We start from the raw sequence: 19,345 nt of genomic DNA on the forward strand, positions 1-19,345 counted from the left end.
TTGTCAGCTAAATCGCAATGTTCTGAAAATAATATCCAAATCTATTTTGGAGTTTTGTGTTGTTTTGATAGAAAGAAAGAAAACAATACAATATATATCTCTATATATAGTCAGTATAGTTTTGTTTCTTATAATAGGGAACCCACGTCAACAAATGCAATAATTGTATTGTTTTGCTATTGATGGAGTTCATGTCAATTGCATCGTCGAGGTGATAAACTGATTTAGATAGGGATTCTCAATATACTCCTACTGGCATCACGTTCGTGAGCTACTTGTAATGCGCACTCCTGAGTCCCGACCTTAAGATGAATTGCTTATGTCCTGTATTAAATTCCATGTCATTTTGTCCTGTAAACAAGCGTGAAGGCCTCGTGCGCTTTAGGAAATCCCTTCCTCTGAAGTTTAGCAGGCCAATATGAAGTGCACGTGTCGTGAGCTTTGGTGACATTCAACCTGTACTTCTGAATTTAGTCCATCTTATCTCCGTGACATGAAAATAAACGAAGGTAACTATTTTCTTCTTGGAATTTACCAATGTGATCCAACACCAGGCCATTCACATTGCACAGAGGTTTTTCAGGCCTATTGACATTGTGTGACACATCATTTTTATTGTAGGCTTTTACATCTATTGAAAATTAATAATACATATCAAATGACTTAAATGTAAATGTAAATGAAAGCGTGTCAACACTTCTCAGTTGTTCATTTTGTTCATAGGGAATTACTAAAACATGGGTCGGCAACAGTTGGCCCCCAATACAAAATAATGAATCTATATACCGAATGAATCTATATACAGGGAGTACCTGTACCAGATCAATATGCAATGGTTCATTGGAACAGTCTAAAATGTTGCACATACACTGCTGCCATCTAGTTGCCAAAATATAAATTGCGCTTATAGTCCTAAATCAGATAATGACCTTTCTCTTGCATTTCAAAGATGATGGATCAAAGAAAATACAAAAAAATAAATATATATATTGTATTATCTTTTACCAGATCTAATGTGTTCTGCATTAGTTTCACATTTCCACAAACTTCAAAGTGTTTGAAATGGTATCAAGAATATGCATACCCTTGCTTCAGGTCCTGAGCTATAGGCAGTTAGATTTGGGTATGTTGTTTTTGGCAAAGAAAAATGTAAAAAGGGTCCAATCCTTAAGAGGTTCTTCTTGTGTTACTATTTTTATATTTATAATTATTGCCATTGTTGGGAATGCTTGTTTACGAGTTTACGAGTGTAAACAAGCATTTCATGGTAAAGTCTACACCTGTTGTATTCGGCGCATGTGACAAATACATTTTATTTTATTTTGAGTGATTTTTATTTATTTTTGGGGGGGTCAAAAGAAACCAGGAATTCAACTAAAAATGTGTTTAATTTAGGAAAACTCCCATGTGTTCACACACACAAAAAACGAGACATACTTTTGTGATTGTGTCTCAATGTGAGCAAGGAACTAAATTATTGTAATTTTTAAAATATAATATATTTTTGGACTTAGGCGTGGTCAACTTGCAGTGTACAAGTTATTATAATCATGCCCCCAACCCCCCCCCCCCCCCCCCCCCCCCTCTACCATCCATCCACAATCTAGATTTAGCCAATCGACCCATGGCTGAATCTAGATGCCTACCTCTGGTAGTCCAAATGAGAGGCCAAACGACCTCTGCTCTGAATGGTGTGGGTAAAAGTGGGAAACAATCTCAACCGGTGCCCTGTGGATGGGATCTTATTGCTAACGACTGTCAGCATCACTGACAGCATCACTGACTGTCAAAGGCTGTCTGTATGAACTGAAACAGTTGGCGAGTTCAGATCAATAACTGTGAATGACATACATTACCAGTTTGGACACAACAACATTGTAGAATAATAGTAAAGACATCAAAACAATGAAATAACACATATGGATTCATAACAAAGTAGTAACTGAAAAAGTGTCAAACAAATCAAAATATATCTTAGATTCTAGATTCTTCAAAGTAGCCACCCTTTGCCTTGATGACAGCTTTGCCCACTCTTGGCATTCTCTCAACCAGCTTCATGAGTAATGCTTTTCCAACAGTCTTGAAGGTGTTCCCACATATGCTGAGCACTTGTTGACTGCTTTTCCTTCACTCTGCAGTCCAACTCATCCCAAACCATCTCAATTGGGTTGAGGTCCGGTGACTGTGAAGGCCCGGTCATCTAATGCAGCACTCCATCACTCTCCTTAATCAAATAGCCCTTACACAGCCTGGAGGTGTGTTTAGGGTCATTGTCCAGTTGAAAAACAAATGATAGTCCCAGTAAGCTCAAACCAGATGGGATGGCGTATCACTGAAAAATGCTGAGGTAGCCATGCTGGTTAAGTGTGCCTTGACTTCTAAATTAATCACAGACAGTGTCACCAGCAAAGCACCATCACACCACCTCCTCCATGCTTCAAGGTGGGAACCACACATGTGGAGATCATCCGTTCACCTACTCTGCTTCTCACAAAGACACGGTGGTTGGAACCCAAAATCTCAAATTCGGACTCATCAGACCAAAGGACAGATTTCCACAAGTCCATTGCTCATGTTTATTTGCCCAAGCAAGTCTGTTCTTCTTGTTGGTGTCCTTTTTTGGTTACTATATGATTTACATATGTGTTATTTCATCGTTCTGATGTCTTCACTCTTATTCTACAATGTAGAAAATAGTAAAAAATGAAGAAAAACCCTTGAAGGAGTATGTGTGTCCAAACGATTGACTGGTGCTCTATATATTTTGCTTCAGATTTGTTCTCAAGTACAGCGAAGATCACATGTCCATGCGTGTCATCTCCCCAACAACGACAACTGCAAAACATGCCCCAATGGGATCATCTGTATTGCCACTAATTTGCCACTAATTGTTAACCTGCTCTCCCAGTAATGTCATTGCAGCATTGTTTTCTGACCCATTGATCCCCAGAGGGTGGCCCAGGGACAGTAAGGTAAGGTACATCCCTCTTGGTACGTTAACCCACCATATTAGCTCTCTCCTTCTGTGCCAATGGCCTAATACTCTCTCTTTGAGAGAGGGGGAGGGAGGGAGAGAAATGGCAACACACACACAACACATTAACCATGTGACTCCTTACACAACCAATCCCAGGCTTTATATATCACCTGTAGGGATGAGTCTCTCAGGAGAGATCAAAACAGCCCTTGACAGTGCAGGTGTGTGTTGGTGTTTTTGAGCAGGCGTGTGTGTTCTTCGGACACAGGAGAGAGCTGCCACCGCCGCACTCAGCCCAGTCGAGGACACCAAGGCCAGAGTGAGAGAAGGAGAGAGAGAAGGGACATAGAGCCAGGTTGCTAAAAAATAAACTCCTCAGGGTTGTTGGAGAGTTGATCTGGTTTCTACTGGGAAAAGGTTCTAGAGACCGCTAAGATGTTTTTCCGCATCCCTCGACTGACCCCTGGATACATCAGATACTTGCAGGTGCGTAAGCAGCATGAGTGTGGTAATAGATGCTTAGATAAATATGCCTTTAGAGCACAGTCTAGAAGAGCCTGTCAATCAAATAGAACTCTACACATTAATAACAAAATAATTCGATCACCTATTAATTGACACTGTTTTGCTATATTGTGTGACTCAACAATATGGAATGGAAGCAAAACTGTTTGATATTGAGTGCATGTTTACCGTATTTTACGATGTACAGGTAACTGCAAAAATAAAGGAGACACTTGAGTAAATGAGGGATACAAAGTATATTGAAAGCAGGTGCTTCCACACAGGTGAGTGTGGTTCCACACCTGAGTTAATTAAGCAATTAACATCCCATCATGCTTAGGGTCATGTATACAAATGCCCTGTTGCCCATTATTTTAGCTATCATGGCTAGAAGTGACTTTGAAAGAGGGGTCTTAAAGAAGCGTAGGGTGTGTGTGTGTGTGTGTGTGTGTGTGTGTGTGTGTGTGTGTGTGTGTGTGTGTGTGTGTGTGTGTGTGTGTGTGTGTGTGTGTGTGTGTGTGTGTGTGTGTGTGTGTGTGTGTGTGTGTGTGTGTGTGTGTGTGTGTCTCAGTCACCAGATCCCAACCCAATTGACCACTTATGAGAGATTCTGGAGCAGCATCAGAAAAAAAAACATTTTCCACCAACATCAACAAAACACCAAATGATGGAATTTCTTGTGGAAGAAGAGTTCTGCATGCCTCCATTAGAGTTCCAGACACTTGTAGAATCTATGCCAAGGCACATTGAAGTTGTTCTGCGGCTCGTGTTGGCCCAATGCCCGAGACACTTTATGTTGATGTTTCCTTTATTTTGTCAGTTACCTGTACATCTATCTGGCCATATCCTGTATTTTATTGTATAGACTAGTTAAATCAAATCAAATCAAATCAAATTGTATTTGTCACATACACATGGTTAGCAGATGTTAATGCGAGTGTAGCGAAATGCTTGTGCTTCTAGTTCCGACAATGCAGTGATAACCAACAAGTAATCTAACTAACAATTCCAAAACTGTCTTATACACAGTGTAAGGGGATAAGGAACATGTACATAAGGATATATGAATGAGTGATGGTACAGAGCAGCATACAGTAGATGGTATCGAGTACAGTATATACATATGAGATGAGTGTGTAGACAAAGTAAACAAAGTGGCATAGTTAAAGTGGCTAGTGATACATGTGTTACATAAGGATGCAGTCGATGATGTAGAGTACAGTATATACATATGCATATGAGATGAATAATGTAGGTTAAGTAACATTATATAAGGTAGCATTGTTTAAAGTGGCTAGTGATATATTTACATCATTTCCCATCAATTCCCATTATTAAAATGGCTTATTAAAAGGGTCTTGACAGTGTCACCGTCCAGAGCCCAGCGGGTGTCCGGTGTGTTTCCGGGTGAGCAGGATAAGCAGGATTAGTCCCCCCTGCAGCCTTTGAATGGATCTGCATTGATGACACAAGCTGCTTCAGGGTCAAGTTAATGTCCTCTTAGTAAGATCTACAGTCAAATGACCTGAGATCCATGCTCTCAATCGCCCCAAGGGTATTTTAGGACCATGCAGCTAGATTTAGAAGCCTATTTCGTTTTTCAGGTCGAGAAGTGTCAAGCCTGATTAACTGTGTTTTGAGCTCACCAGTTAGCTAAGTTAGATAACTCACAGGTTAGATTCAAATAAACATCCTCAGTCACAGAAGCTGAGTGGTGTCATAAATGTGCAATTACTCGTAAAAAAAGTATATATATATTTGACTTTAAGGCTCTTTTCTATAATCTAACAACATAGAGCTAAGATAAAATAATAACTCAATTTATATATGATTTTATTTGGCCCCCCCCCCACGTTTTCGGAGCAAATATTTTTTTGAACCATTTTTTATTATTTATTGTTGAACATAAAAGACTGTAAAAACACCAGCAAATCAGCTCCAAGTGATTTTAATTTTGAATTCTGTTCCAAAGTATTCCCACCCATAATGGAGAGATATATCTGATCGTATATAAATGTAATCAAGGTTTGAAATTATTAAGTTTTAATCAAATATTATATCTGTTTGGGCTTCTTGCAGTCAATTTGCAGTTTACAAATTATTTGTAGTTATGTCCCCCCCCCCCCCAGTAGCCCGGATCTTCCCCATGGTAAGACCAACACGGGGATGAAAAATATGCTTGACCACTGTCACATATTTAAGGACTCCAGAACAGCACAGGCCAGATGGAAGGTTTCTCTGCCGTCGCCATGGTGACGACCCCTCTCTCTTGACCTTTCAGACTCAAGCTGCCCAGACCGTGCTGCAGAGCCGGGAAGGGCCCATGATGTCGAGGGTGGCCATGCTGCTAGGACTGATGGGAGTTGGGATGTCTGGGTACAGCTCACGACAGCTCACCCTGCACTGCAAGCCCTCCGCTAACCTGCTGAGATGAGGCAAGACACAACACCTCTGACCTTCCACCTTGAAGACGACAACATGGATAAGATTGATCACTGGAGCATATCCAATACCCCTGGATTCCACTTACACTACAAGAATTTGTAAGTCGCTCTGGATAAGAGCGTCTGCTAAATGACTTAAATGTAAATGTAAATGTAAGAATAATTAGTCTCTGTTTCCTAAAAAGGTTTTGTTTTAGTTGAGTTTTGATTTCCCCCATTCTGGTTGAAGTTTGGGACGAACCAAGTTCAGATTCTTATTCTGAAAAGTTTAATATTGAAGATCGATACTTTAAGGTTCCACATGCACAGTTATGACCATATAAGGTTATCCCTCCATTTAAAAAAATCTATATTCTTTTAAACTACCTCTCCCGTTCAAACCAGTTAAAGTGTTATTCATCCAACATACATCAATACATTCTTATTGAGCTCTTAATGTTTTCTTGAGCTGGTAACATCCTCAACTTTAACCACCCATTTTATTTTTGTAATTCTGTGCCTTAAAGGGAGCGATCCATTAAAATCAGTTTAAAACACCAAATGGTGTTACCTCACGCTAACCCAAGAAGACCAAAACCCAAGAAATAAAGACATCGCAATGGAGAAATATTAAATATGTCAAATATTTTTCAAAACCTGCCGAAATTCCCCAGTCCGCCTGTTTATTGCCATTCTCTTGTCTGTGTTTGGCAAGGCATGTAGACAGAGATTAGCCCCTCTGTTTTAGGGAAAGGTATCCAGTGTTTTCCTGAATAATGTCACGAGTGGCAGGGAAGGAGAGCGAAATCAAAATGGTAGAATCTTGGAACTCGGAGAATCCAGTTGGTCATAGGGTTTATAAAAATGTTTTTTTTTTTGTCTGTTATCATCAATGCTCTTGATTCTGGAGACAAGATTCCTTCATTTGGTACTTGCTTTACTTTCTTTGTCTGCTATGTTTGCATGCAAAGAAATACAGGAAAAATCCTTTGACCAAGATTCAAAATGTACTCAACCGACCTGCTTCCAATTGTATTTTCTAATGTCTTTTTTTATTTGATCAAGCCCAACTTTTTTTCCATTGAACCTTTTTGATTTTGCACAGTGAAAAGATTGATATTTTTACATACATTCTTTTCACCAAAACACTCTGACACTTTGCACTTTTTAAAGAATGTATGTGTGTGTACATAATATGTACATATGTGAATTATTCAAGATTGAAGAGATTAGTAGATGGTTAAGTGACATGGAAAGTGACGCCAGATTGGTTTGAGAACTAGTCTGGGTGGAATCCAGCTGGATTCACACACGGCACCACAGTTTGGTATCAGGCATCCAGGACAGCCACCCTGGATGGACCTCACTGGACGAATGCCACCGTATGTGTGAATTCACCGAGATTCCTCCAAGTTGTCCTCCATGTTTGTCAGAATTGGGATGTTTAGATTAATGGCCATATGGTCTCTTAACATAGCTAGCATGAAATACTATTTATATTTCCTTTAGATTCAGAACATGCAGTACACACTTTGTAATAAGGGAAATAACTTTAACACGACAGCATATGAATGTATCACCGACACAATGAATGTTTCTTAGTGGTATACTGTAATTGTAAACATGAACGTACTGTAGGTTACTGTGTCATAACCATGGGATCCCACTAGTCTGGTTTAGGGGAAACAGTGGATGTAACCAGACCTTAGATTTACACTGGATTCTCCAATAGAACAGATTACCATGCCGTTGGTAGTTGTCCAGTGATCCAGTGGTCTTCCGGTGATCCAGTAGTCTTCCGGTGATCCAGTGAACTTCCAGTGATCCAATTAGGAGAAGTGTCTCTTTTATGTCCAGCTTCACCAGTATAAAGGGTTAGTGACCCTAAATAGTGACCCTAAATAGAGACCCAGACCAGTGAGAGGAACATAGTAGGAGTTCTGAAACCCCTAGTTTATCTTAGTCAATGTAATGTTACATGAACTTGGTGAAGAACTGAGACAGAATTCAATTCGGAACATGATTGATATTGAAAACTGCAATGGGGGAGTGATGTTATCTCATACACAGTGTAAAGGGTCATTGCTGTTTAATAGGTATAGTACACTACAGTGCTGTTTGTTTTACACGGTTACATTTCATACCAAAAGGCTTACAATAGGCCTATCTTTGTATTGTTGCTAAATGTAACAATGTTGTTTAGGAATGCCATAGTGAACTGAAGAATTATGACTGCTTCACAAAGCACCCTTGAATGTCTATTCATGTTTATTTTTATGATACAGCATGTATCAATACTATGAATAAAAACCTATAAACGGATTAAATTGTCCCTCTATTCTTCACCTTTCTTGTCATGTTTGGCAGTAAAAAGAAGAAGCACAGATTACAATGAAATGCTGATTCTACTCACTAGATGTCAGTAATGGTTTTACTTTTGCAGGCCCACATTTTTCCCAATTTCCCATTTCATGTATTATTTTTTTATTTCACCTTTATTTAACTAGACAAGCCCATTTCATGTACCGCTAAGATTGTAAGAACAATGAGCTCAGTAAGCAGATTGCTGCGGTCCCAGTAAAGTGCTCAACGACTCAGACTGGTGGTTAAGCACAACGCTGTTCACGGTCAAGGCTACGGCTGCACGGCCGCCCGGTGCTAAGAACTGACCCAGTTAGCGGTAAGCTCCTTTAGGGGCCCAGCCCGCTCCAAAATCCATCCCAGTAACGGCTAGTACAGGTTACGGCGACACGCCATCCGCCCAGGGCTTTCATACAAACAACAGCTTAGAGCTGAGGAGCTTTCCAGTGAGAAATGGACCGAAAAAAACAAGGAATGACAAAGTACCACGCACACACACACACACACACACACACACAGACACGCACGCACCCGCACCCACACACACACCCACACACACACACACACACACAAACACACACACACACATCAGCGAGACACACATGCTTGCCTGGGCTTTCATGAGGTCACTATAGGCCTTAGGGACAGGAGACAGACGCACATTAATACTCTCTATTTTACATAGCTTCGTACATACACTCGCTGTAACACTTACTCTACTGAAAAACACATGCACATGCACACACGTACACACGTACACGTACACACACACACACACACAAACACACACACACACTACTCCATTGTGTGTCTGTGTCAGTATTTGGTGGCTCTTGTTACACTCTCTTACAGCCAGTAACAAAGAGATGAATGTCTCTGCAACTGAGGACAGGGATAAGAGAGAAGGAAAGAGAGAGGGAATGAGATCTAGCCAATCCCTCCTATACCATGCCTGAGGTCTTTGAGGACCGTTTGTGCGTGTCTGTGTGTGTGTGTTTAACTATTAGTAAACAAACAAAGGTTTGACCAACTGGGGACATTTTGTTAGTAACCACGAGGTCAAATGCTATTTCTAGGGGGTTTAGGGTTAAGGTTAGAATTACTGTTAGAATTAGAACTATGTTAAGGGTTAGTTTTAGGGTTAGGAGCTAGGTTTAGTTTTAGGGTTAGGAGCTAGTATTAGTGTTAGGGGTAGGATCTAGGGTTAGTTTTAGGGTTAGGAGCTAGGGTTAGTTTTAGGGTTAGGAGCTAGGGTTAGTTTTAGGGTTAGGAGCTAGGGTTAGTTTTAGGGTTAGGAGCTAGGTTTAGTTTTAGGGTTAGGAGCTAGTATTAGTGTTAGGGGTAGGATCTAGGGTTAGTTTTAGGGTTAGGAGCTAGGGTTAGTTTTAGGGTTAGGAGCTAGGGTTAGTTTTAGGGTTAGAAGCTCGGGTTAGTTTTAAGGTTAGGAGCTAGGTTTAGTTTTAGGGTTAGGAGCTAGGATTAGTGTTAGGGTAGGAACTAGGGTTAGTTTTAGGGTTAGGACCTAGGTTTAGGGTTAGGAGCTAGGTTTAGTGTTAGGTTTAGATTTAGGGTTAGGGGTTAGGGAAAATAGGATTTTGAATGGGACTGTTTGTCCCCACAAGGTTAGCTGTACAAGTCTGTGTGTGTGTGTGTGTGTGTGTGTGTGTGTGTGTGTGTGTGTGTGTGTGTGTGTGTGTGTGTGTGTGTGTGTGTGTGTGTGTGTGTGTGTGTGTGTGTGTGTGTGTGTGTGTGTGTGTGTGTGTGTGTGTGTGTGTGTGTGTGTGTGTGTGTGTGTGTGTGTGTGTGTGTGTGTCTTTCCCCCTGAGCTGAGCTATCCTAATCACACTGCAGTACACAACATACCTGTGTCAAAAGAGAACAGACACACAGGCTAATACAGTCCAATGGGACCTAAGGGCCTGTAGAGAATCAGTACATTTTATATAATAGCATAAAGCCTTAAAAACAAACTAAATTGTTAAAAACCCATATACCTGTAGAGTCTGCCTGGTTGGTGCCTGTAAGATAAGACAGATCGGCTGGATTTTATTTGATGCCACATGGAGTTACTCTGAATTTTGGCCGTCTGAAAATGAGAACTGATGAATTTAAGGTTCAACAGAATAGATGGATACACTTTACATTACAGTACCCCTATTACTGTGTATCCACTCAATACTCATGTAATTACAGTGTAACAATATTGTAATTACTCATTATTACACTGTGCTCACAGCACTAATACTAACATTAGCTATAACCCTAGCCTCAACCCTAAACCAAACCCTAACTCTAACTTCAAGTCCACACACCGGCTCAACCCCATCCCCAACCTTAGCCATAGCCACTTGTAACACAGGAATAATTACACATTAGTAAGGAAGGTAGTGTACACTGTTCAGTATCCTGCTTTTGTTAGGACATAAGGTTCAAACAATGAATCACACTTTTTTAAACTCTTTGAAGAGTGTGTGTGTGCTCAGTGTGATGCAGCACATTCCTGTGGTGGTCCTTCTTTAACTGTGGAATGGTTTAGCCTGGTTTCAGTGTGTCCTCTTCTTCTGATCTCATTAAACCCTATCTCCTGTGTAAGGACTTTTTTCCAACTCCCCCATAACATACACACACAAACGCACACAAACTCACACAGACGAACACATATGAACACAGACGCACACACACACACACACACACACACACACACACACACACACACACACACACACACACACACACACACACACACACACACACACACACACACACACACACACACACACACACACACACACACACACACACACACACACACACACACACACACACACACACACACACACACACACACACACCAGCGAGACACTGAACCCATACACTTCACACAGTAGGAAAGGACAGGAATAATCGTAACCTGAAAGGTCAGCTATTGATCTCTGGACAGAAGATAGCTGACCACTTTTACACACTAACAGATAGGTTTCATGTAAAGACACATCCGTGCTATTTTCGGGCTCTGTTAGCATGCAGGTTATGGTGGTACAGAGTTGACAACATGTCTTGAATGGATCTTGTTCTGAATGGTAATGGACCGGCCTCATTGGAAGAGTTAATCAGATACTGACAGGATGTCATACTGTAGGTAGAGAGGATGATTCTAACATAGATGAGTTTGGTTGGTACACTGGATTGCCAGAAGCCCAAACCCCATTCACAACCGCCTTCCCTGGGGCAAGAAGTGGAGATGGAAATAAAAACTTGAGCTGCTTCATTCAAAGCACCATGTCTTCATTTTTGAGGAAGGGCACGTATTTTCCGCTGGTTTCAGTGTTAAAGTGTAACTGATGATGCAGTTGCTGCAAAAACAGGCAGGTTGCCCTACTACACTCAAATGCCTGTTCAGCACCATTAGACCCTCTGACTAGTTAAAAAAAAAACAAGTTATTTGAACATGTTTTGAACATCCCCTTTTCCCCCTTCAATCTCTAACCTTTGACCCCTTCTGTTAGTCTCACATTCCATTCCCCACTGTCCCTTTTTATTTGGTACTCTTTAACGAGCCTGCCGCTAACAATCTGCTTTGACAAACACCCCTCACAAACACAGCCATTGTTGGGAGCCAGAGACTCTGAGAGGGAGAGAGAGAGCAGGAGGAAGACCCTTGAGAGAATCAACAACTGCAGTATCTCTCTGTGACATTCTCCTGCGGTTATTATGATAAATGGATGTTTTTGACTTGAGGAGGAGGGAAAACATTTTAAAATAAAAGGAAAATGGTTTTGAACTTGATCCTACTCAGTTGTGAGAACGCATCATAGCGACTGTCCTTCCAGGTCTTGGCTAAAGAGACTTATGGTGGTCCCTCAGGTCATCATGGTGAATAAAATCCAATCAGATAGATGCTGAGTTAGGGTAGTCCCATATCAGACTTCTAACATTGTGTTAACCCTGAAACCCTGGGAGCAGTTACAGATCATTATTATTAGTGTTGTGGGAGAGAGCTATAATTAACCACACACACGCATGCACACGCACGCGCATGCACACGCACACACACACACACACACACACACACACACACACACACACACACACACACACACACACACACACACACACACACACACACACACACACACACACACACACACACACACACACACACACACACACACACACACACACACACACACACACAGTACAGGGGTCTTCCCAGTGGATGGAGTGAGAGGCCATTGAGTGCAGATCATGGTGTGATTGGTAGTTTGGGTGGGGTGTGAGAACTCTGACCTTTGACAAAGTCGTCATTGTCTATGGACAGAGACGATTAAACAATTACCCTACTGTCTGATGACGATTATGGACACTTGTTCTACAAGTGGCCAGTTGGGTCATGTCCAAGGGAAACACTAAACCCTCATTTACATATGTATACAACTCCTGGAAATGTTCATTTGTGGCAACTTGCTCTTATTGTGATCCACAGTGATTGGTCAATAAAAATGATCTACCTAATTTAATAGGTCACTCTTGTTGTTGACACACCACTTTGTAGGCGAGGCACTGACCTTAATGATTGGACATTAAACCTCACTTACAGTACAACACATCACCAGCTTGCCATACAGAACTCACAAAAGTGGGGATGTCGTCAGAGCTAAGGCATTGAGCAAGCGCATGAGCTATTTGTTCCTAATCTAGGGCTAGGGGGGTTAAAGTTAGTGTCAGAGGTTAAGATTGCATGTATGGTTTGAAAGCACTTCCATTAATCCACGCACGCATGACCAGATAACGACATCTCTCAATACACCACTTTCAGGGAATTTCTCAACCTACACAGTACCTCTTTCTGTAAAGACCAAACAACATCCAGAAAGTTGCTTCCATAATGTACACAAGTGATCAAAAATTGAATTGCTTTAGATGTGAATTCCACATGCTCAACCATCACAGATCCCTAGTAGAGTGTCATCAAAGGAACAACATACATTGTTTAGAGGTACATCTAAAAGAAGATGCAGAAACTCTGAAACCCTAATTGTTATAGTTATTCAACAATCTTACAATCCTAATTGATTTAGCTGTGAAGTTGCAGCCATAGAAATGTATCCAGATCCTGAGGATCAGGTGAACAGTGTTAGCAAGGCTATTTTAGGGACCAGTCAGCAGCATAATGTGTAATTTGTTCCCGAGGCCTCAGGCTTTCTTTATTCAGAGAGGAGGGAGGACTGGAAGGAAGGAGAGGGCGGGGGGAGAAGCAGGAGCCCAGTTTTTTGCCCACTCTGTTAAACCACAAGGCTAACTTTAATCAGAGCTGCCTGGTTTCATGCATACTCACACCACTGAACTGTACTCCAATTGTTTTTCTGAGTTACATATTGGCTGTTATGCTGAGTCATGAAATCACATTGCTTTTGTTGGTTTATTTGCATTTCCTTACATCTATTGATCTTCCAATAGGGATGATTGTGATGCAACCTGCACCCCCACCACTACCCCTGATAACACAGAACATAATCTCTGAGATGATGAGAAGTATTTGCATATTACATTTACATTCAAATTACTTCAAGAGATGATAGGGCATAGTCCACTGAGTTGGAAAACATTGTGTGCTGTCTTGACACCTCATTTGTTCAACTAGGCCTATGGGCTACTAAACCAAGCCACAATGCCCAATTCATTTCCAAATCAGTCCTAAAGCTCCCAAATCATTACATGAATGCATATACTGGTTGATTGGTTTGAATCTAAATATAAGGTTTCAGAAGCACTGCCATACTAGATTTCTACAAATCCTAGTTTTTACTTTAGAAAAAGTCCCAACACTTCTGCCTAATCTCAGCCCAGTGACTTCAAAGGTGGAAAATACAACACCCCTCAAAGTACCATGGCAACCATAAAACGGGACTCGTGTGGGGGGATATGGGCGGAGCGACGTGGGAGGAGATCCAGGTGGTGGTCGAGATTCCGCAAACAGACATAGGCTACATCAAATAGGCCTACACCAAAACGTCTTTGAACTGGAGTTTGGCGCTGCATAAAGTCGCTTGCCTAAAAAGCCTTTTTCATGGAAAGGCTCCAAGATCTGTTGTAGTAACTACAGCGGTGGTGCGTACTTGCGATCTGTCGAGAAACGGAAAAAAAGTTTGACAGAACGAACTCTGCGTTTTGATGTGAGCGCGTCCAGATTGATTAAAGATAAATTTGGAAAGATGTTCAAGAAAAGCAAAAGCAAAGTGTTGGTGGACTATGTGTCGGAGGAGGACGAAATATCCTGGCATCATCAACACACTTACAAGGTAAGGAGAGCAGCCAAGCAGCTGGCACAAATAAAGTAGAGGGATTATAGCGCACATATGATGCAGGGGTTCACGTAGCTGTTTTAGCCGGTGTTTTCGTTTCGTGTACTTATGATCAACAGTTAGTTCTGAGGCCTGGTCCAAATCATTTGTCCCTGAAACACACATAGAGCACAGTCCTAAATTTTTGATTTGTTATCGGAATAGTAACTAGGTTATATCATATGTTATACTAAAACTTTTAATTTGGCTCTATACTCTATAATTTTGGATTTGAGATCAAACGTTTTATATGAGGCGATAGTAAAGAATGTCACCTTTAGAGGGTATATTCTCGTACATATCTGTTTTGCCGTTTATAAATAAATGCACTTTATGTATGTAGTCCCCCCATTTGAAGGTGTCGAAAGAGTATTACATTTAGTCGAAAGTGTCGTATTTGGTCCCATATTCCCAGCACGCAATGACTACATCAAGCTTGTGATTGACTCTAGATCGTTTGTTTAGGTTGTGTTCAGTATTATTTTGTGCCCAATAGAAATGAAGGGCAAATCATGTTGGCCTATTGTGTCATTTTGAAGTCACTTTTATTGTAAATAAGAATATAATATGTTTCTTAAATGTTCTGTGTTAATGTGGATGAGTAGAGGCTCCTCAGAGGAGGAATGGAAGGATCATCCTACTCAGTGAATTCCAAAAAAAGAAAAATGAGGATAGCTAGTGTCTTCAATACCACACCTAGGAGGTTGATGGTTCTCAATCCCTTCAATAGACTTACATAGTAATTATGATGACTTCTGGAGGACGTCCTCCAACCTATCAGAGTTTTTGCAGCATGAACTGTCACTGAAAGCATACGCTACAGCTAGCTGACATTGCAGTGCATACGTCTGGTTGAGTAGTTAACTCAAAGAGAGAGAAAGACAATAGTTGAACAGTTTTGAACAAATTAATTCTGTCTCGGGCAAATCATTTCATAATTTCAAATCATTTCATGATCATTGTAGAAAGCTAGAATAATGTCTCGATGCAACAAAACGGCTACCTAGCAAAGAAATTCATTTCTTCACAAATTAAGGAGAAGCAGCAGAGAGGGAGAGCTATCTATATTTTGTTGTATTTTTTCTCCTTCTTAGTTTACCTTTCACTTACTTAGGTAGTGAATGCAGATAATTTAGCCTACTCAACAACCTCAAACAGAGTGGAATGCAAGCAAAGTGAAATGGTGAGAGAAGGAGAAGGAATTATACAACGAGCAAAGTGATGATGGCTGCGATGAAAGTGAATTGTGTGTGCTGGTGATTCCGCCGATTCTGTTGCAAAACGATTCTTAAACGTGGTTACAGATAATGATTAGGTATTATAATTAATTAATTGTGAATAATGATGTGAGAAAGTTATAGAAGCATAAATAGCATACCCCCCCCCCAAAAAAAGTATATATGAAAATATGTTGCCTCATAAAAAAACATTTTATCGCAAATCCAAAATGCTGGGGTAAAGAGCCAAACAAAAGGTTTGAGCTTCACTGTCCAAATAAATAGGTAAGGGGAGTGTGGATTTCAATACACTTTAGTAATATATACAACCCTTAAGGTCATCACTGAAGCTGTCCAATTGTGCAACATGTTTTATTGAAGCACACTGTAAATTATGGTGCATTGTGTGGAAATTACTGTATTTTGAATGGTGCTGTAATTCCACCCCACAGAATACAGTACCGTACCATATCTTTGGAGTACCAAAAACCTTTTGACCACTACTGGGTGCGTGGTATTGTTGTTTCTAGCTTATTAACATATTTTGAGGCGTGCCTTGTTAGAGTCTATATTTGTTGCACCCTTATGAGAGAATCATGTACCAATTTAGCTCCTATGTGGTTATAGTGCCCCATGAAATGTAAAATGTATAGGGGATAGATTTGGAGTGGCAGCAAGTCTTAAATGGTTGAACATTTTAACATTTTGTCATTGTGGTCTGTTTGGTCCTGTAGTCGCTGCCAGTTTAGAAGCCTTTGTTAAGGCCTATAATAGTGCAAGAAGCAGTGCGGCGTGGCAGGGTCCTGTTTCGGAGGGCGCATGGCTCTCGACCTTCGTCTCTCTCTCTATCTCTCTCTCTCTCCCGTAGAGGAGTTGCAGCGATGGGACAAGACTGTAACTACCGATTGGACCAACCCCCTGTAATTACATTAAAATACTGTGAAATGCAAACAACTCATTCATTCATTCCTCCATTAATTCATCAATTCGTTCTGATTAAGTATAATACAGTACATTTTACGATATTGTACTGTGTGTCATTACACTGTACTTGCTTTGATACAGTATTTACAGTACCAGTCAAATGTTTGGAGGATAGTGATGCAGTCCTGCATCAGATGACTTGGCCTCCACAATCACCCAACCTAAACCCAATTGAGATGATCTTGGTTAACTAAGGGAAGGCAGCCAACAAGTGCTCAGCATATCTGGGAACTCCTTCAAGACTGTTGGAAAAACATTCCAGGTGAAGCTGGTTGAGAAAATGCCAAGAGTGCAAAATATAAATTATATTTGGATTTCTTTAACTCTTTTTTTAGTTACTACATGATTCCATATGTGTTATTTCATAGTTTTGATGTCATCACTATTATTCTACAATGTAGAAAATAGTAAAAATATAGAAAACCCCTTGAATGAGTAAGTGTGTCTAAACTTTTGACGGGTATTGTACTTCAAAGTAAAAGATCAACTGTCTTGATGTTCACCTGTTAAATGTAGGCTATAAACCACGCTGCCTATTGGATCACATACAACAAAAATTGAAGTACACAGCCTATCTATTACATAGGCCCAATTAAAAGAGAGATTTTCATGGTAATTTGTTGTATGGCTACTTCAGGAATATGAACACATCACGAACGGAAAAGGTGAGGAATATATTCTGCAATGGTTATAAAAAATAAATAGGAAATAGATTCTTATGTCTAATTATTTAGATTCCAAAAGTAAAGCACTTGATTTTCACTCGTCTCATTAACGGCAAACCCTTGATTGCGTAGGTGTGTCCAAACTTTTGACTGGTACTGTATGTATGCTAGTATGTAGCCTGCTGTAATTTTGATTTGTTGTTAGTAGCCTAAACAATGTTTCAGTATTCGCGGGAAGTGCAGCATATTTAGGTTGGGGGAAAAGTCGATGCAAAACATTGTTGAATTAACAGGTCCACAACTATTTGGCGTTGTTTTCTCTTTCTGTCACAGTCCTTTGTCAGATACAGTGTAAACATTAGCTTATGTCAAATATGTGACAGTATGTGTAGGCGACAGTATTTCTGTGCGATAGGAGTGCGACAACATTGCCTATTTAATCTCAGCCAATACCAAGGCAGGACATAGAAACCCAAGAATATATTGATAAACTAAATATTGAGCAACAATTCGTCCTTTGCATTGAAGTGTGGGCTGTAGCCTACTTTTAAATTGTTTCCAATATACTACATTTCCAAAAGTTAGTGGATTCATCTATTTCAGCCACACCCGTTACTGACAGGTGTATCAAATCGAGCCCTTTTATGGTTACTACATGATTCCATATGTGTTATTTCATAGTTTTGATGTCTTCACTATTAGTCTACAATGTAGAAAATAGTAAAAAATAATGAAAAGCCCTTGAATGAGTAGGTGTATCCACCCTTTTGACTGGCAACAGTAGGTATACTGTAATATGAAATACTGAATTTTACTTGCCGCCGTGCTGCCAGTAAGATACTGTCAAATGCATGGCAACCCCTTTACAGTGTAGCCTGTTGATTGAACATGAAAATGTGTTCAAGTGACATCATGAAATATCTGTCAAGCAAAGAAATTTATCTCAGTCCTTTTCATAATCCTTTTTAACTATTTATATAGTTCCTTGACATTAATTACATGGAGTTGAATTGTAGCCTACACTAGCTTCAATATCATTGTACAGGTGTCGATCGTAATTTGAGCCAGTGGATTATAATTAATGGACATTTCTGTAGGGGTTGCTACATTTTATGTAATTGAAAATCATGTCTGAAATGTCGAAGTGGAAATTACAAACTTCAGAAGCCCTTTTAAACCTTAAATACACTACACATTTTTATATTTCCTGCTTTGTAGGAAAGTTCTCCTGCAACAGGGGTATCAAAATAAGATCCTACATCTGTACACCGGCATGGGAAGTGTTCTAGGGGTCAAATTTGAAGCTATGGAGTCAGCCCTCTGTTATGGAAAACAACGGATAAGAACAGATAAGCTGATCCTGTCATGCAGGTGAAAGAGGACCCAAAAGCGACTTAACAGAAACAGAGTTTATTTAAGTCCAAAACGGAATAACAGAAATCCTCTAGACTTGTAGAGGGGAAACAACTGGAGAAGCGGCCACAGACTGCAGGTCGCTTCGGGTAGGCGCAGGCCGTAGTCGACAGAGACACCTGCTCACACGCAGCATCTGATGAAGGCAAAAAACACGACAGGACAGGGCGATACACAATCATAGCAAAAACACGACAGGACAGGGCGAAACGCAATCACAGCATGGTGAATACAATACAAGGAACCGACGGGACAGGAACGGATCACAAAGGAATAAATAGGGACTCTAATCAGGGGAAAGGATCGGGAACAGGTGTGGGAAGACTAAATGATGATTAGGGGAATAGGAACAGCTGGGAGCAGGGACGGAACGATAGAGAGAAGAGAGAGCGAGAGAGTGAGAGAGGGAGGGGGAGAGAGAGGGATAGAAGGAGGGAAAGAACCAAATAAGACCAGCAGA

General features: G+C 40.5%; 1 protein-coding gene and 1 long non-coding RNA gene across 3 annotated transcripts in view; both read left to right on the plus strand.

Annotated features, from left to right (window-relative positions):
* Positions 1–3,173: 3,173 nt before the first annotated feature.
* LOC123995488 lies at positions 3,174–8,226 on the plus strand. Its single transcript, XR_006831855.1, has 2 exons — positions 3,174–3,463; positions 5,763–8,226. It is a non-coding gene; the product is annotated as an uncharacterized LOC123995488 (long non-coding RNA).
* A 5,994-nt stretch (positions 8,227–14,220) lies between these two features.
* si:ch211-225h24.2 (uncharacterized protein LOC564539 homolog) overlaps positions 14,221–19,345 on the plus strand; it is a 28,759-nt gene continuing 23,634 nt past the window's right edge. For both annotated transcript variants that reach the window (XM_046298636.1, XM_046298638.1), the window contains exon 1: positions 14,221–14,564. In XM_046298636.1, coding sequence (XP_046154592.1) covers positions 14,478–14,564 — 87 coding nt within the window. In that variant the 5' untranslated portion in view covers positions 14,221–14,477. The remainder of the gene's footprint in view (positions 14,565–19,345) is intronic.

Source organism: Oncorhynchus gorbuscha, linkage group LG14 (assembly GCF_021184085.1).
Source record: "Oncorhynchus gorbuscha isolate QuinsamMale2020 ecotype Even-year linkage group LG14, OgorEven_v1.0, whole genome shotgun sequence".
Lineage (NCBI taxonomy): Eukaryota > Metazoa > Chordata > Actinopteri > Salmoniformes > Salmonidae > Oncorhynchus > Oncorhynchus gorbuscha.